This window comes from Carcharodon carcharias, chromosome 3 (genome assembly GCF_017639515.1).
Source record: "Carcharodon carcharias isolate sCarCar2 chromosome 3, sCarCar2.pri, whole genome shotgun sequence".
In the NCBI taxonomy this organism is placed as follows: domain Eukaryota; kingdom Metazoa; phylum Chordata; class Chondrichthyes; order Lamniformes; family Lamnidae; genus Carcharodon; species Carcharodon carcharias.
The window spans coordinates 131,275,253-131,293,856 of NC_054469.1; the positions used below are offsets into that span (position 1 = coordinate 131,275,253).

General features: G+C 40.0%; 1 protein-coding gene across 1 annotated transcript; it reads right to left on the bottom strand.

The window, feature by feature from the left end:
• Positions 1 to 811: 811 nt before the first annotated feature.
• LOC121275948 (twist-related protein-like) lies at positions 812 to 2,826 on the bottom strand. Its single transcript, XM_041183849.1, has 2 exons — positions 2,119 to 2,826; positions 812 to 1,404 (listed from the first exon to the last, which is right to left on the bottom strand). Exon 1 carries the CDS (start codon positions 2,637 to 2,639, stop codon positions 2,139 to 2,141), a length of 501 nt encoding a protein of 166 aa, XP_041039783.1. The 5' UTR covers positions 2,640 to 2,826; the 3' UTR covers positions 812 to 1,404; positions 2,119 to 2,138.
• Positions 2,827 to 18,604: the final 15,778 nt, after the last annotated feature.

Here is an 18,604-nt window from a genome sequence, read left to right on the forward strand (position 1 = left end):
TTCATGTGGAGAAATTTAAACTAGAATATGTGTGCAATTTAGCATAAGCATAATGAGAGACAAATGTTTTAAACGCGCTGCTTATATTAGAGAGCTGAAGAACATTAACATCTTATTTCATTACCAGCGGAATAAATAAGGTAGATTTCTTTTTATTTTGCATTTTGGGTAATTTTAAAAAATTGCACTGTTCAGTTCGTTCCTAGGAAGTATACAGAACAACCTATACTGAGCTTAGATAAATCATTCACTTATTTCCTTAGCATTCTGCACCTAACTCCCTGCTAAAAAAGTTATTGTCACGTGTTTTAAGATGTACGGGTGTTTATGCTCCACAGTCCATGCACGATGCTATATCAGTCTGTGAAAGATAGCTTTAATTCACAAATACCTTCTGCATTCACGAACTAGTTTATATACAAATGGTAAGGGTGCGATTCGCCCTTTTGGTCCTTCTTTTCGCAGCCCGTAGTTATGTCCAAGCAAACACTGCAGTATTGACATGAATCCAGATCTTGAAAGCAACACAACATTGCTGTGCATGCTTTTAATTATAGCCCTCTAAAAGGTCAGTAATCAGCCCGTGTTAGACGGTGTTCACCCTTTCTCCCTCTCATTCTAGCTCACTCGCCTTGTCTGTCAGTAGCCGCTCTGTTTGTCTTTTGTGCACCGTTTGTTAGTTAGATTCCACTCTCCCCTGGGGGCCGTTACAACTTACTACAAACAGCTATTCATCATCAAGTTTACCCCCTCAATAACAACCGAATTATACCGTTAAATAGCCGAATGTGTATATAACTTTGCCTTAAAGTTTAGATCATAGGTATTTATTGCAGAAAATATACAAAGATATTTACAAAACGATCACAAAAATATGAATGCATTTAGACACCAGATCTTTATGCATTGAGACATGGCACATTAATAAATAAATAAATGTTTTCTCAAGAGAGGAAAGGCTAACCAACCGGATTTTGCAATAACAGTTTGGTCCATTTTCTAAAACTTATTGTCACTTTAGACCTGGTCACCGTAGTAGTTTTGGAAAAAAGAAAATAAGATAATTCATCTTTCCTGCGTCCTCAATAGCAGATATAGACATGATTGTTGAAGGCATGCATAGTAAAGGAGGAATGAGTTCCAACAACATTCATCGTCAGGATAAAATGATGCGAATGGCAAAATACACCTCAGATGTACAAATGATTGTATAGCCGCACGATTGGATGGGTCCACGTCCAGGACTCGATTTCTGTAAGTGCTTCCCACGCCCTTTCCATTAGAATTTTTTTTAACTTTTCTCTTATGATCCATCAGTGGCAAAGATCAACGTGTTTAAGTATCCAGACGTCAAACTCTGTTGTCTGTCCAGCCGTTGGCCCTTTTGTGGCAAATCTTTTTCACCTAGGAAAACAGCAATGGATTACATTGGGATTAGCGAGCCAAAGGACCACTGCTTTTGACACATCTATTTGTCAGGGCTTGGGGTGAGGGGGGGGGGGGGGGGGGGGGGGGGGGACAGTGGGGAATCTCAATTCAGATAAAGTGTTGCTTCCTGCAGTTGTGAATTTTGTAGTTTTAGCCTTCTTGGCGCCCTGCCACTGATACTTGCACCCAATGATGGTTTTGGACAGTGGCCCTAGAGAAAGGACAGGAAGTGAAAGTTGTTGAATTCTTGTAGCAAAAGTAGTGGAGCAACTTGGGGTGAGGAGTGAAGAAGTGAAGAGGATTGTTAATGATGAGAAATGGAGATACATGTGTCCTATTGGGGGGGAGGGGGAGGGGGAGGAGGAAGAAATAAGGAAGAGACCCCAGAAAGCAAAGTGAAGGGGGAAGTGGAAGCGTGAATTAATAAAATGAAAAATAAACCAACAAAAGTGAGAAACATCAATCACCGTTTCCAAAATAAATCTGTAGTCAAACATCTTGAAAATGGTGCATTTTGGATTTAAATGTCCCGCTGAAATGCCATTTTATTGAAATTAAATCCGGCCTGGGCATACAGGGAACGTGAAAACCCGCTTTCCTTTTATTGACCATTTAATAAGCGCTTTTTTGGGGGAGGGGGTGGGTGGGGGTGTAAAACACATTTAATAAATATGTCATGCTGATGCTTACCTTTGTCCTAAGGGTAGCTGCTAGTGTGATGTGGACATGGACCAGGCTCCCTCCATCCTCCACACTGAGAAAGCGTAACTAAGTCTCTCGTGTGCCACATAACTGCAGCTCGACATTTTGTTGTCCAGCTCGTCACTTTGTAAGACCTGGTAAAGGAAATCGATGTACCTCGCTGCGAGCTTGAGGGTCTGGATTTTGCTCAGTTTGTCCGACGGTAGGGTCGGAATGATTTTGCGCAGGGCAGAGAAGGCTTCGTTGAGGGATTGTGTCCTCTGGCGCTCCCTTACATTGGCCATGACCCTCTGGGTTTGCAGTTCTTCGAAGGACTGGGGGCTACCGTCCCTCTTCTTGCCCCTTTTCACTGACGCAGGGCTGTCTGTTTCCTCTCCAGATTTCCTGCTCGGTCGCCTCTTTCTGACACTTTTTTTCAGCTGCCTGTCTCCTTCGTCCTCACTGTTGCTCAGGCTCTCTACTGGAGAGACTGGGGAGTTTTCTTCGTCCTGCATGATTGCTTCTAACATCGGTTTAAAGAAAGGAAAATGTATAATATTGGGATATCCAGCTGCCAGCCGCGGCGCGGTTACAGGGGTCGACTTTAATCAAATGAATTATCAAAAGGAGCTGAACTTATCCAAACGATAACTTCTGAGAGACGGCTCTGAGTTACAGGAAACTTTTCAAAGGGGTAATATAGCTCTGGGTGCCTGGATCTTTTGGGAGATCGACCTGATTGGCTATTATGAATTTTCATCACGAAATGAGGTGGAGCCTTGTTGCAAAGACCATCAGTTAAGAGATCCACTGCAGCAAATATTTTAAACACAGGCTTCTAAAGCGGCTTGTGGCGTCATCTTTCCATACAGAATATTTTTTTTAAAAAAAGGAAAACATTTGGCATTTGCTTATCAATTCAACGAACGATCATTTGTTAGAGGAGTCATATCAGATATGTCCAGGACCGCTAGTTTGCCCATTCGTACTGCCTTTAGAGGATTGATTTGCATAGCAGTGGGTTCATGACATTATGTGCATTTTTAAAAATAAATTGTACATAACGGAGATGAGAAACAACTCTGGGCGGTGTCTGCTGCAAAGATATTGATTACTTCAAAGAACAACACGCATTTAGGTCAAATTTATCTGCAAGCTTGAGAACATTGGCATAAAAGTGATTTGAAGATGAACCATGAAGCGTTTGACGGCTTATACTACATAAGACTAACTCAGGCTCTAACTATTTGACTTTTATCTTTTCCATCTTCTGCCATCTTTAATAGTTCCATTGGTGAGTTATTCCCTTCCCGCCAGGCACTGCATTGGTGTCAAACAGACATTCCACGTAATTCTTGGCAATGAATAGAAAAGGAAACATGCACTACACCCCGCATTTCATCTGTAAGGGAATTTTTATACTTGGGGCGAACAAAGAAATATTTTATCTACAAAGCACATCCTTTCCCTCAGTGGGGTGGTTTCTCAATTAATGTCGTACATCTGCACATCGGGACGTAAGCTTGCACCAGTGTACAGCATCTACGCCAGGGTGAGGTGGTTGCGTCTGCTAGTTCCTTGCACGTTTAATAAGGGCGCACATTAACTTAAAAGCAAAATGGGAACAAATAAATTGATAAAAACGCAAAGGACAGTAAGTGCGGTTAATTCTTAAATCGTGGCAAGAACCAAATTAACACAGAGTGGCTTCGTTGCTAAATGAATTAGATAAGAGATGAATTAGCGAGGAGAGTTAGTCAGAGCAAATGGAGAGATAACATCAAACAGGGGCACAAATTGTTGCAGTCAAAAAGTTGAGAGCACTTGGTTTTCAAAAGTCCTGGATTCAGAATACTCCAAAAACTAGGCCCAAAATAATACCCATTTTGAATACATGATACAGAAAGGATACCTGTGCAGTGCAACATAATTCGTTGAATGCTTTCATTGAAATCCCCAGCCGGATACATCAACTTTATTCCTTCAGGGACAAGGAGTTCTCGTGCAAAGTTCCAGACACAGCAGGATCTCCGAGTAACAGTCAAACTGTGAGGCCCAAATGCAACATAAACATCACCTGGTGAGAGAAAAAAAGGAAAACCGTCCAAGAACAGCACATAAAACGGTTTAATGTGACCTGGTGCCGTTTAAAGTTGCCTATTTGGTATGTCATTAATCGTTGTCAGTATTTCTAAATGACCAGTAGTAATTGTTCACCAGGGTATTGAACTTCTCCTGTGTAACGGCTTCGTTTCCATCAAATAAAACAATCCTTGGTGCATTTGGAGAATTGAATCAGATATATACTCACACATAAGCATAGATATACATGAACACATGTTATACAGGGAATTTCATATAATTGTACATGAAATGCATTTTTGATTTATTAACCGCATTTATTTATATATTTCCTATTTGACTGGATAATATCCTATTCTAACTAATATTTGCATTGCAATCTAAACGCGAATCACTTTCAGAACATGTTGGCTGTTCCATTAGATAGCATTTTTAATCATCTAGAGTACTTGGTGATAGCTCTCCGCTCTACATGGCAATATTAATTAGTAGTAACCTAGGCTGCATTGCCTTTCATCTCAAGATACTCTGAAGAGTTGCGATAGAAATCAATTTTCTCTTTAACTTTCAAAAAGGTGTGACAAAAATCCGTTTATGAACATGTCCCGCCAGCAGTTCAAACGGTTCATTTTTAGTATGTTCCAAGCACCACTATTTCAACGTTTCAAATGTATACAAATTGAAGCTTTTCGTTCACTAATGCACCGACCATCTGTGAGCGACAGAGGGCGCAATTTCCTAGCAAAAGCGTCAAATAGAAAAATAACATTGGAAGCGAGAGTTAACATTCCAATACTGTCTGACTATTCTTATGACTCTCTTCACATCTGAAGAAGAGTCATATTCGACTTGAAACTTTAGCTCTGTTTCTCCCTCATATATACAGCCAGATCTGCTGAGTTTTTCCAGCACTTTCTGTTTTTCTTTATTTCAGATTTCGCCCATCTGCAATATTTTGCTTTGATTGAAAGCGAAAGACTGGTTTAGAGCAGGAGTGGGTGAATACCGCGAAAGCGAGAAGATAGAGAATGAATACCAGAGGGAGGACTTAGGGCGTGGAAATATAGAAATAAAATGCGATGGTAATCCAGAGTAAAGGGAACTGAGTTGATATTGTGGCAGGTCAGGAATTTAAGGCTTATTGTCCGAATTGGTCATTTATGTTGCTTAGCATGTATCCTAGCATCCTCTGAACTTTCTCCTACTGCTATAAACAACGCGATAGTAACCAGGATAATAAACCTAAATGAGTAAAAATAATCCTTATTTTCTGGATTCAACAGTTAATTAGTATTTGCAGATCAAACTAATTTGATGCTGTGTTTTTGCTGAAGTAGGGGGATCGGTAACTTTAGCATCCAGTAACAACAACTACTTATACTTATACAGCACCTATAACCTAATGAAACGTTACACTTCAGAGGAGCATTATAAAACAAAATACTACATGGAACCACTTAAGAAGATACTAGGTCAGATGACAAAGCTTGGTCAAAGAGATAGATTTTAAGATGTGCCTGAAAGATGGAAAGTGAAGCAAGTGAGGTGGAGCGGTGTAGTGAGGGAATTCCAGAGCTTGGGGTCGAGGCAACTGAAGCCACTGCAACTGATGGTGGAGCATTTATGATTGGGAGTGCATCAGAGGTCACTATTAGAGGAGCACAGATATTTCAGAGGGTTGTAGAGCAGGAGGAGGTGACAGAAATAGGGAGGGGCAAGGCCATGAAGGGATTTGAAAAGAAGGATGAGAATTTTCAAATCAAGCTTGATCAGGAGCCAATGTAGGTCAGTGAGCACAGGGGTGATAGGGGAATGGGACTTGCAACTTAATACTTGGGCAGCAGTGTTCTGGATCACCTCTTGTTTAAGAAAGGTAGAAATGTGAGAGACCAGCCTGGAGCACGTGAGAACAATAAAGTCTAGAGGTAATGAAGGAATGGATGAGGGTTTCAGCAGCAGATGAGCTGAAACAGGAGCAAAGTTGAGGTGGAAATAGGCATGAGATGGCATGAATATGAGGTTGGAAGCTCATCTCACATTCAAATGTGACACCAAGGTTGCAAACAGACTGGTTTAATCTCAGACTGCTGCCAGGGAGGGGGATGGAGTTGGCAATTAGGGAATGGGGTTTGGGCAGGCACCAAAAACAATGCTGCAGTCTTCCCAGTATTTAACTGGAGGGAATATTTGCTCATCCAGTACTGGACATTGGATAAGCTGTCTTATAATTTAGCAACATTGAAGGAGTTGAGAGAGATGGTGGTGAGGTGCATTTGGGTGCTCTCAGCATACATGTGAAAACTGCTATTGTGCCTTCAGATGATGTTGCCAAGGGGCAGCATGTAGGTGAGAAATAGAGGTGGAGGGCAATGATTGATTCTTGGGATTACCAGAGGTAAAAGTGCAGGAGCAGGAAGAGAAATGATTGAAAGTGATATTCTGGCTATTATTAGATAAATAAATGGAACCAGCTAAGAGCAGTCCCACCCAGCTGGATGACAGTGGGTTTGGGGGGGTGGGGGTGTGGGGGGGGGGGGGGGGTGTGTGTGTGTGTGTGTGTGTGTGTGGTGGGGGGGGTGGGGGCGGTGGTCGGTGATGAAGGAGGATAGTGTGGTCAACCAGGTCAAAGGCTGCATATAGATCAAAAAGGATGAGGAGAGAAAATTTACCTTTGTCACATAGGATATCATTTGTAACTTTGTTAAAAGCAGTTTTGGTATGGTGGCAGGGAGGATGCCTGCTTGGGGGGGGAATTCAAACATGGAGTTCCCGGAAAGATGGGGACGGATTTGGGAGATGACAACACATTCAAGGATTTTAGAGAGAAAAGGGAGGTTGGAGGTAGTTTGCAAAGGACAGCAAGGCCAAGGACTGGTACTCAAGGAGAGGGATGATGGCAGTTGATTAAAAGAAGGGATGGACTAACCGTTGAAGAGAGAGACCTATTTACAATATCAGCTAAAATGAAAGCCAGCAGGGGAAATTGGCTGATCAGCAGTTTAGTGGGAATAGGATCAAAGAAACAGGAGGTGAGTCTCATGGCAAGATGTGCTCAGAGAAGGCATGTGAGGAGATAGGAAAGAAACTAAAGAGGGAAGTTCAGGGCAAGGGCAGGGGGAAGCAGTAAAGAAAGTTTGGCCAAGTGGGGTAGTGGAAGGGAAGGATGCAGCAGAGGCAGCTGATCGCTTTGTCTTAATCTTAGTGATGAATTCCTCACAATTTTTGTCAGAGGTGAGAGTGGAGGGGACAGGGTAGGGGGATTTAAGATGACAGCCTGCTGTCGACAAAGGAAGGTGAATTTCAACTAATTTCTTGTTGTGTGACTGTCCATGAAACTGTTGCTGATAAAAAATAAATCAGGCCTGGAATACATAAATGTCTTTTAGCAAATAACTTTTGGATGAAGAAAGCTCTTTGTCCATTTTCACCTCATCCTTCCTAAATCCCAATCCTTCCATCAGGCTTGAGTGGAACATAAATACTGGCATGGATCAGTTGGACTGGATGACCTGGTTTTGTGCCATATATCCTCTATAATCATCCCATTGCTGCTTTTAAAATCTATCAAATGTGCAGATACCTCGGTTTAATATCTCATTCAAACAGCACTACCTCAACCTGTGCACCACCCCTTCAAAACTGCATCAGAACAACAGTCATGTGGGATTCAAACCCACAATCTCACCCAAAGGTAATGTACTACCAACTGAGAACTCTCACTACCTTACATTCAAGGTTTTTTACTATCACTTTCCGAGAAGGAGTTGGGGAAATGGAATAAAGTTGTTGGCACTACGTTTATTCAACTAAAGAGGCATATATTTGAGCAGGATGAAACAATATTCTCTTGATATCCTGCTAGTGCTATGCATTTACCAGGGTGTTGTTATACAATAGCTACCAATTTGAAACCAAAATCGGTCGAGTACAATCCTCAATTGACAATCCCAAGTTGTACTGCTGAATATACCTCACACAAAGCTCAGAGACAAAGACAGTTCTGTTGACTGCATTCAAGGCCTAAGAGGTTGAAGTGAAACTGAAATTTAGTTAACATTTTGCATTTAGAACTTTGATACCTGCAAAAGAAACTTCAATTTACTCAACATTTACTGTTGTCAGTGACAGTGCATTATTACTCAACTGTAAGTGATTGCCTGAACAGGGCTTAGTTACTGTGAGCGGAAAGCTGAGCCAATGTTTGTAACTTGGGTGTGGCTCAAAAAAATTCCATAGGAGTAAAAAAGTTAGTTGCTGAAGCGCAGAGTGATCTCACAGATTTGACATAAACAGAGTATCAATTTGTAAATATGGTGAGAGTGGGAATTTGATGCAGAGCAGAAGGAGCTGATGAATTTTGCTTCAAATACTTGTAGTGGTTATCTAAGGCAGCAAGTACTTAAAGGTTTCTCCAGTATTTCAGTGCTTAGTGAAAGTTATTGTATGTGCTCATGATGGGGGCAGATGTTGGGTGTTTTGGGGGGAGGGTATGCTGGAAGGCATAATGTGGCCATTCTAGGGGAATGGATAAAAGATATTCAAAAATATTTTAATGTGATACAGAATGAGTTTCTATATCTAAGGAACCAGAGCTCCACTTGCCAAAATAAATGACCATGGGCACCTAAAGAAGTATGGAGACAGCATAAAGTTAAAAGAAAAAAATGCAAAAACTAGCATAGATCAAGCAACTGGGAGATATACAAAACTGATAGTAGGAGCTAGAAGATGGATCACAAAATACAAGGGATTTCAAAATCAAAACAAACAATTTTTACAATTATATTAGGAGAAAGAGAATGATCAGCAGCAATGTGGGTCCCCTAAAAACTGATAACATTGATGATTTTAATGAAAATAAAGAACTGGTGGGCACATTGAGTAATTAGCTTGTGTCAGTATTTACAGTAAAGGAAGAAGATAGAGTGCAGGAGATCTCAAGAAAACCAATATTGAAAAGGGCAAGGATTCACCAGAATTAACATTAACAAAATAACAGCAATGAAGAAAATAATGGCACTAAAGAGCGACAGATCCCCAAGACCAGATGGTTTCCATCCCAAGGATTTAAAGGAAGGAAATGAGAACGTTGTAGATGCTCTAACTATAATCTCAATCAAGAACCATTCCTTTTGTTTGGAAAATTAGGCAAATTGTTTAAGAACGGTGAGAGAGGGAAGCCAGGAATTATAGATGGGTTAGCCTAATGACTGTTGTCAGGAAATTAGAGTCCATAATTAAGGATAGTGTGACTAAACGCCCTAAATTTTCAGCTGATCAGACCGAGCCAACATGGTCTTGTAAATGATATGTCAGGCCTGGGGAACCTAATTGAATTGCCTGAAGAGATGACCAAAGTAGTGGATGAGGGAATGCCTATGGATGTTATGTATATAGGCTTCCAGAAGGCATTTTATAAAGTTCCTCATAAGAAATTATTAATTAAAACTGAAATTCATGGAATTGAAGAAAATTATTGGCTTGGTTTGGAATTGTTTGAATGGTGGGAGACAGAAAGTAGGGAAAAAGTACTTAGGATATGACGAGCGATATCTCGCAAGGACCTGCGTTGGAGTCTTAACTATTCATTATATTTATTAATTAGGTTTTGGGATAGAAGGCCACATATCCAAATTTGCCAAAGGAACAAAGATAGATGCATTGTGAGCAGTGGAGATGATAGCGTAAAATTACAAGAAGATGTTAAGCTAATGGGGAAAACTACGGCAAATGTATTTCGTTTTTGGCAAATGTAAGGTCATTCACTTTGGACCTAAAAAAGATTGAACAAAGTGTTTCTAGATGATGAAAAGCTAGAAACATTGGATATCCAAATTGACCTAGGGTGTCCATGTACCTAGATCATTAAAATATCACGAATCAGTGCAGCAAATCATCAAAAAAACTGATGGAATGCTGGTCTTTATATTTAGAGGACTAGAATACAAGGGATTCAAGTTATATTACAGCTACTGTCTGGTAAAGCCACAGTGGTGAGCACTTCTGAGCACCACACCTCAGAAGGATGTATTGGTCATGAATGGAGTGCAGATTTACCAACGATTATTGGACTTTAAAGGCTGAATTTGCGGGGTGGAGGGTGGAATTGCACATACTAGTGCAGTATTCCCTGGAACTTAAAAGTCTAATGGGTAAATTAATCAAAGTTTTGAGATATTAAAGGGAACAGAGGGATAAAGAGAAACTAATTCCACTGGTAAGGCGGACTGGGGCATTGTCAAAAAAATAGACTTTTCAGGATTGTAATTAGGAAATAGTTCTACATGCAAAAGATGGGACAAGTTTGGAACTCTTCTTCAAACAGTAATTGATGCTAGGTCAATTGTTAATTTTAAACCTGAGATTGATAGATTTTTGTTAACAAAGGTATTAAGTGATATGGGGCAAAATAAGGACTTAGGTCACAGATCAATCATGATGTCAGTGAATGCCAGAACAGGTTCAATTGGCCAAATGGCCTACTTGAGTCTCTATTTTCTTACGAATAAGTCACCAGTGCATTGTACAACATCATTTTGTGGCATGTCGGAGTTATACAGCATTCAGTGAAAACTCTCAGTGGCATGAGGCTACCTTCATGTCTTATACATGGTCCTGGTTTTGAATACACATAAATAAGTGACCTGACTTTTAAGTTTTGCTGTGTTTTTTTTCATCCATGTATACCAAAACTTCTTTGCATTAGCACAAGACAGGCACCCTTGGTTTTGGCAAAACAGAGAGAAAAAAAAACTATAGAATTTTATTAGATAAGGATTTCCTAAATTTATTACTATACTTAGTAGTAAGTTAAGATGAAGCAAGAATGGCATGATAGGGTCATAGTGAATAGACTGCTGTTACACATTAGAATGGTATCCATTCAGTTTTATGACCAGATTTGAAAACCATCCCAGAGAGAGAAAGAGAGGAGACAAGGATCCCTTCCTGTCTGCCAGCTGTCCCAATAAATGTCCCAAACCATGTTTCAGCAGTATTGCCCTCAGAGGTCACAGACAGAACACAAATATACAATTGGAATGCCCATTTGGAGCATTAGGTGGCGCCCTGCAAAGGAACTGAAATTCTTCACCAATAGCTCGTGAAAGTGAAGATTGATTCACAGACTCAGATTAAATGTTCCATTACCTAACACTGTCACCCCTAACCTTGATAAACAAATGTTATATGTCGGTCACATGTTAAAATCAAATGTATACAGTAAATCCTTCATATGTGTTGAAGGTTGTTTAGTAAACATTTATAAGCATGTCAAATAAAACTTGAGCTTTACCTTAATATAAAGGGGAATAAAACACTATGGATGTTGGAAATCTGAATTTAAAATGTACAGCAGGTAAGCTGGCACCTGTAAAAATAAGAGACAGGTTAATAGCTAAAAGACAAACTGGCTTTTTAGTAAGGTTGGAAAATCAGAGGAAATGGTGAAGTAAGTTTTGCCAAATGCAAAAAGAGAGTTAATGAATCAAAATACTTGCAAATTGTGTCATGAAATAATTATTAATTGATATAAAAGATCACTAGTGAGGTGAGGGAGGAAGAAAATAAGAGTAAATTAATATTCACACAATTGGAAGGTGGAAAATTTTTGGGAGAAAAGGGGGAAGTGATGAAGACAAAAGATAAGCTGTCTACAATTTTGATCAAGGGTGTTTTTTAAGTAACTGAATCATACAGATCAGAAAGGTTCATGAGTGCAATTTGCCATGGCTTGCCTGAGTTTACCTAAAGCAATAGCATGGATGCTAAAAATGGTCAAAGCATTTCTGCATTCTAGAGGGGATAACTGTTCCAGCTTCTAGATCCTGATCTGTATCCAAATGACTCGTCCTGGAAGTATACATGTGGATGCTGAGTGAGGGTAGAATCACACTCATCTGCAAAGCCCCTTGCAGTCAAATGACTTTCTGATGCAGGATGTTGAGGAAACGTGAATAAGCGTCATCCAGATGAAGAACCAAAGGGTGACTGGTCCTCAAGGTACTTGCCACCATAGGAACAGGAGTAGGCCATTTGGCCTCTTGGGTCTACTCCGCCATTCAGTTTGATTATGGCTGATCATCTACTTTGATGCCGCTTTCCTGCACTATCTCCATATCCCTTGATGTCAATGTTCTCCAGAACTCTATCAATTTTTACCCTGAATATGTTCAATGATTGAACTTCCAAAGCGCTCTGGGGTAGAGAATTCCAAAGATTCGCTGCCCTCTGAGTGAAGAAATTCCTCCCCATCCCAGTCTCAAGTGGCCTACCCCTCACCCTGAGGTTATATTCCCTGGCTTTAGACTCACCATCCAAGGGAAACATCTTATCTACATCCACCCTGTCACGCTCTGTAAGATTTTATAAGTTTCAATGAGTCACCCCCTCATTCTTCAAAATTCTAGGGAATACAGACACAGTCTCCTCAATCTCTCCTCATGTGACAAACCCACCATCTCAGGAACTAATCTGCTGAACCTCTGTTGCATCCCTGCTATGGAAAGTATATCCTTCCTTAGGTAAGGGGACCAAAATTTTGCACAATACTCCAGGTGAGGTCTCACCAAGGCTCTATATAACTGCAGCAAGACATCATTACTTCTGCACTCAAATCCCCTCATAATGAAGTCAAACATGCTATTTGCCTCCTTAATTGCTTGCTGCACCTACCTGCTAGCTGTTAGTGACTCATGAACAAGGATACCCAGGTTCCTTTGTACATCTGCACTTCCTAACCTCTCACCATTTAAGATATGCTCTGCTTTCTTATTTTTTTTTTGACCAAATTGAATAGCTTCACACTTATTCATATTATATTCCACCTGCCATGCTCTAGCCCATTCAATTAGCCTGCCCAAGTCCTCTTGAAGCCACCTTGCATGCTCCTCGTAACTTACATTCCCACCTAGATTGGCATCATCAGCAAATTTGGAAATATTACAATTGATTCCCACATCCAAATCATTTATACAGATTGTGAACTGCAAGAAGGCGTCAAAAAATAAGAAGGTGGGAGGGAGAATTGTTGCTGAAAATTAATGAGAAAAGAAAAATGAAAGTGAAATACCAATAAAATCTTGCTTATTAAGAAAATTGTTCCTAACAAATGGAGGATTTCACATGAAGATCTAAAGGATATGATTGATATCCTATGTGTGATCTGACTTGATCATTCAGCAGTGAGAAGGTATGATAGCATCTTAGTTGAGTTAATTTACTAGTATATCAGAGACTTAGGCTCATAATCTTGTGATAGATTTCAATCCCACCACAGTAGCTGGAGAATTTAATCTGGAATAAAAATTTAGTATCAACCAAGGTGGCAATGAAACTATGGGGTTGGAGTAAACTTATCTGGTTCACTAAATCCTTTAGGAAAGGAATCTGCTGTCTTCACCCAGTCTGCCCTACATGTGACTCCAGGCCCACACCAATATAGTTGATTCTTAACTGTCATCTATATTGCCAAGCAAGCCATTCAGTTGTATTCAAGAAAGCAGCTCATCATCATCTTGTCAAGGGCAATTAGAGATGGGCAATAAATACCCACCTTGCCACTGACACCCACATTTCGTATATTAGAAAAAAGTGAGTAGTGGACATCTTCACGAGTGGTATGGAAACACATCCCTTGAATCTGCATGGTGTATCCTGCTTAATCGAAGAAAGAACTTTATAGAGGTTTTTTTTAGTAAAACACAAATTTAATAATGGGGGCAACGTGGTGGTTTGGTGCTGCTGCCTCACAGCTCTATGGACCTGGGTTCGATCTTGGCCTCAGGTGCCTGTCTGCTTGGAGTTTGTACGTTTCCCCCATGTCTGCGTGGGTCTCCCTCGGGTGCTTTGGTTTCTTCCCACTGCCCAAAGACATGCTGGTTAGGTGTATTGACTAAGGTAAATTGTCCCCCAGTGTGTGTATGTCTACATGTGAGAGTGTGCCCTGTGATGGATTGGTTTCCCATCCTTGATGTGTCCTGCTTAATGCCCATTGCCAGTCAGGGTAGGCCCTGACTCCCTGAGACCCTGAATTGGATGAAGCAGTTCTGGAAAAGTAGTGAGTGAGTTTAATGATGCATTGTATTCTTTTGCTGTACAGTTTCAATCCAGCTGGAAACAGTGCAAATGCCATTCTGAGATATGAGTTTATTCAGTTAATATCTTTTCCAAATATATTACCAAACAACTGTTCAAGTTAGGAGAATGCAATGTCACATCACCTTTATAAAATGCAGATATGAGTAAGGATATACTTAGTTTGAACACATTTTCTTAAGATAGCTTGCTTTATTTTACAATATTTAATATTGTTGTGCTCTGTGATGATTTATGATTGAACATCTTGGACTGCATGAATTATGACATCAGCATGGAATATTGCTAGAATTCACTTGATGTAGAAAAAGCTAAACATAGCAACAATTCTGATGAAGGGTCATTGACCTGAAGCATTGGCTCTTTTTCTCTCTCTGGGAAGGCTGCTGTTCCTGTCGTGTGTTTCCAGCATGTTCTATATTTGTTTAGATTTCCAGCATTCTCAGTATTTTGCTCCAATGTCAAGAGCACGCATTTGCTGTGTAGATGAGCACAAGATCAGGATAGGATATGGCGTGATGGTGCTCAAGAGTTGAACAGTAAACTGACAATCACTGTTTAGAAGAATGTTGTTGAAGAATGACCACTTCAACAAACTAGTAAAGGATTGACAGTACCTATGAAATATAATCTAACTTAGGAGTGAAATTAGGAAACACTTCTACATGCAATGGGTAGCAGGAGTTTGGATCTCTCTTCCACAAATGGCAACCCATGCTAGGTAAATTATTAATTTAAAATCTAAGATTGGTAGTTCTTATTTAAATCAAAGGTATTAAGAGATGTGAGACAAAGATGGGGAAGTACAGTTAGGCCACAGATCAATTATGATTTAATTGAATGATGGAACAAACTTGAGGGGATAAATGGATTTATACCTTTTCCTGTATTCCTATGCTCTATATTCCTACTTTCAAGAGAAGAAAGAAGACTGGAGGGTAAAATCTGAGTAATGTTGCAGTGATTCATTCTTATATTCTCAACTCATCATGTATTCATAACATTTAGGCTTCAAATTTGCATAAAACAACAAGGTCCTCAAAATTGAATATTGCAACATGCCATAAAAGTGATGTTTTTTCCACTTGTGGCTCTAACAAATTTTCTTTCAGTTTTTCTTAATTTGTTCTCAGAGGGTTATTGGCATTATTGAACTAGTATTTGTTTTACAACAATCAAGAAGGTATCATGGTTATTTTTGTGGAAAAAGCTCAAACACCAACACATAGATTCATTGAATTGAATTTCATAAATTGTAGTAGTAGGATTTCAAGCCAAGACATTGGGCTGGTAATTTGGTAGCATAGTCACTAACTTACTTTACACTTATGGCATGTTGCTAGAATGCTGGGGTATGTCAGAGAGGAAATAGCAGAGTCTTTGGCCACAGTCTTTCAAACATTAGCGGATATGGAAATTGTGCCAGATAAATGAAGCATTATCATTTGCCACATTTTGACTGAAGGAAAAAGGAAGGGATAAATCAATAAGTGGAAGCTGAAAAGGTTGACTAAGACAATACAGAAAAATAGAATCTGTAATTATGATTGCAGCAATTGGGACTCATTGCATTGGAACATGGAAGGAAAACTGATTGAAATATTGATAATTATTGAAAAGCTTTGATCAAAAGAAGGATTTCTTTTGGTCAGTGAGTCATAAAACAAGGATAATATTTTATGACTATCATTAAAAAAGGCTTTTTTAAGGCATAATACCTTATTGGAAACGGTGATGAAAACATACCCAAAATAGCTTTAAAAGAGAAGTGGATTCATAATTGAAATCAAAACATTTCAAACGGTACGGAATAAAATTCAAGGAATTGGCTGAGACTGGATAGCTGTTCCAAAGGACGACCATAAGCACAATGGCCAAATCACCTCTTCCTATGTTGCATTATTCAATTAAAGCATACTATGCAATAAATGCACAATGTGGTACACTAACAAACATAATTGTAGAAATTGCAGGGTAAAAGCAAGCCATTCAATCCATGATGGCTGTGCTAATTCTAGCTTTTTGAACCTGAGCTCTATGTTTATAATCCAATTTTCTTGTTCTTTCCCCATATACTGTTATTTTCTTCTTTTTGAAATATTACCCAATTCCATTTTAAATGCTGCTATTGAGGCAAATGATTCAATGAAGTGTCCTCAAGCACTAAACACTTCAGCTGTCAGTCCCATGTTATTAGGTGACCTGTGATCCATACTTGTGACCCATTCCATGCCAATGCAATCAATTCAGGCCAATTCAGTCAGGAATTACTTTGTGCACCAAGAACTTTCTCATAATTTTGCACCTGGTCTATTAAAACCATGGAAGTTATTCAAATCAGGCTGAAGCCCTATAAAGTGAAAGGAATGCCTGAGCAGTACTTCAAATCCACACCACTTGTTGTTAGCAATGGGTAAAGGGGAGCCCATTTTTTTTTCTCTGGGGTGTTTATCTTCTTGTAATTAAGCCACCTGGGTTCATGTCCCTTTATTTGTTTGGCCTGCAGTTATTGTACTGAGATTGTATCATCCACCCTATACCACTGCCTTAGTCAATATTTGTGTTAAAGTGTTTCATGCTCCAATTATCTCCAGAATGGAAGAGGTCTTCTACTTTGCCTCTTCCTCCTTTGAATAATAATCTTGAGTCTATGCCTCTGTCTTACAAACAGCTTTTTTCCTACCATTTACCCATTCAAATTATGCCAACTTAAATTGGATGTCCCTGAACCTATTGTGTTCCTATTTTCAAGTATTTTTAAAAATAATTTAAGCTCCTCATTTAATTCTATCAAATCTTCGCTGTATCCTTTCTATGTCTCCAATACCCTTCCTAAAAGACTTCCCAGAATTGCAATCAATATTCCAACCGTGGCCTAATCAATGTCTTGTGCGAATTCAACATCACCTCTTTATAAGTCTATGATCTTATAAAGCCCAGAATCTCATTTTTTTTAAAAAATAGCCTTTACTTGAGCTCATATCGTTAAAAACCGCTAACCATGAAATTTCATGGGATTTCACCCGGTTTCCACTATAAATTTGGCTGGGGGCCAGCAGAATCCTCAGAGAGACAATACAAAGAGCTGAAATGAGTAATTTAGGCTCTCCCTCCGACCAGTTCCTCATCACAGTTACAAGAGCCTGAGAGAACCATACAGAGTTTCAGGACATTAGGAGAACATTGTTAGCGTCATACCACTTTAAGCGGGGCTACGCAAACTACGTCGATTCCCCAAGGCAGGCAGTGTTGCTGATGGCTGTTTGCGCTATCCGGGGCGGACTTTCTCAATGATATCTGAGGGGAAAACGCGGCCGCAGCACCGCTGCCTGTCCAGGTAGTTTGCAGTTGAATTTCTCCCTCGTCATGCGTTCACTCTTAGAGCTCTTTATCATTAGGTTACAATTCTTTTCGCTTTGTCCAAAAGAACTAGTTCAAATGTATCTGCATGGATCAACATCTGCCACCCATCTGCCCATTCCTTTAACATATGGATGTCCTCCTGCGACCCCAGATTGTTCCTCGCACGTTCCTCCCACTCGTCAGCTTGGTATCAGCAAACACTTCAACGTCACTCCTCGTGCTGAAGCCCAACTCAGTTTAAACTGGAAACTGGAAATCGAATTAAGTCCGGCCACAGATCCCTGGGGAAAGCAGACCCACAGAGTTTTCAGCTAGTGGTCCCTTCCTTTATCCTGCAGCAGTTATGGCGAATGGGATGTCTAGTTTCCAAAGGGGTCAGAGAGAACTTACGGGATTTTTTTTGCCACCCTAATTGGCTTGTATTTTTCTTTATTGTTCCTAAAAGAATATATGGCTCCTGGAAGTTTATATATTCTGATATCTATGGGAGGAGGTGGGGAGCTATGGTGCTGTAATGGTAATGTCACTGGGCGCGTAACTCAAAGGCCCAGACCAATGCATTCATTGCCTGGGTTCAAATCCCACTGCAACATTCAGTCTCAGCAACAGTAACCACCAAGCTATCATCGATTGTCGTAAAAAACCTTTCTGGTTCACTAGAAGGAAATCTGCCGCCCTTACTTGGTCTGGTCCACACATGACTCCAGATCCACAGCAAAAGGGGCTTTAACCGTTCTCTGAAATGGTCTAGCAAGCTCCTCAGTTCCAGGGCAATTAGGGATGGGCAACAAATGCCCTTACCTGCAAAGTCCACATCCCATGAAAAAATATTTAAGGGATAGACAGGGTCAGTTTTGTATGTTCACCTGTTATTACCTTTCTCCCCTCCATTGTATCACTCCCCTCCAGTCTGTGTTGTGACTGTGTTTGTTTACAAACTGTTCTTAAACAAGGT

Excerpts from the sequence above, each read along its gene's own strand:
- LOC121275948 (XM_041183849.1), bottom strand. The coding sequence starts at position 2,639 with ATGTTAGAAGCAATCATGCAGGACGAAGAAAACTCCCCAGTCTCTCCA.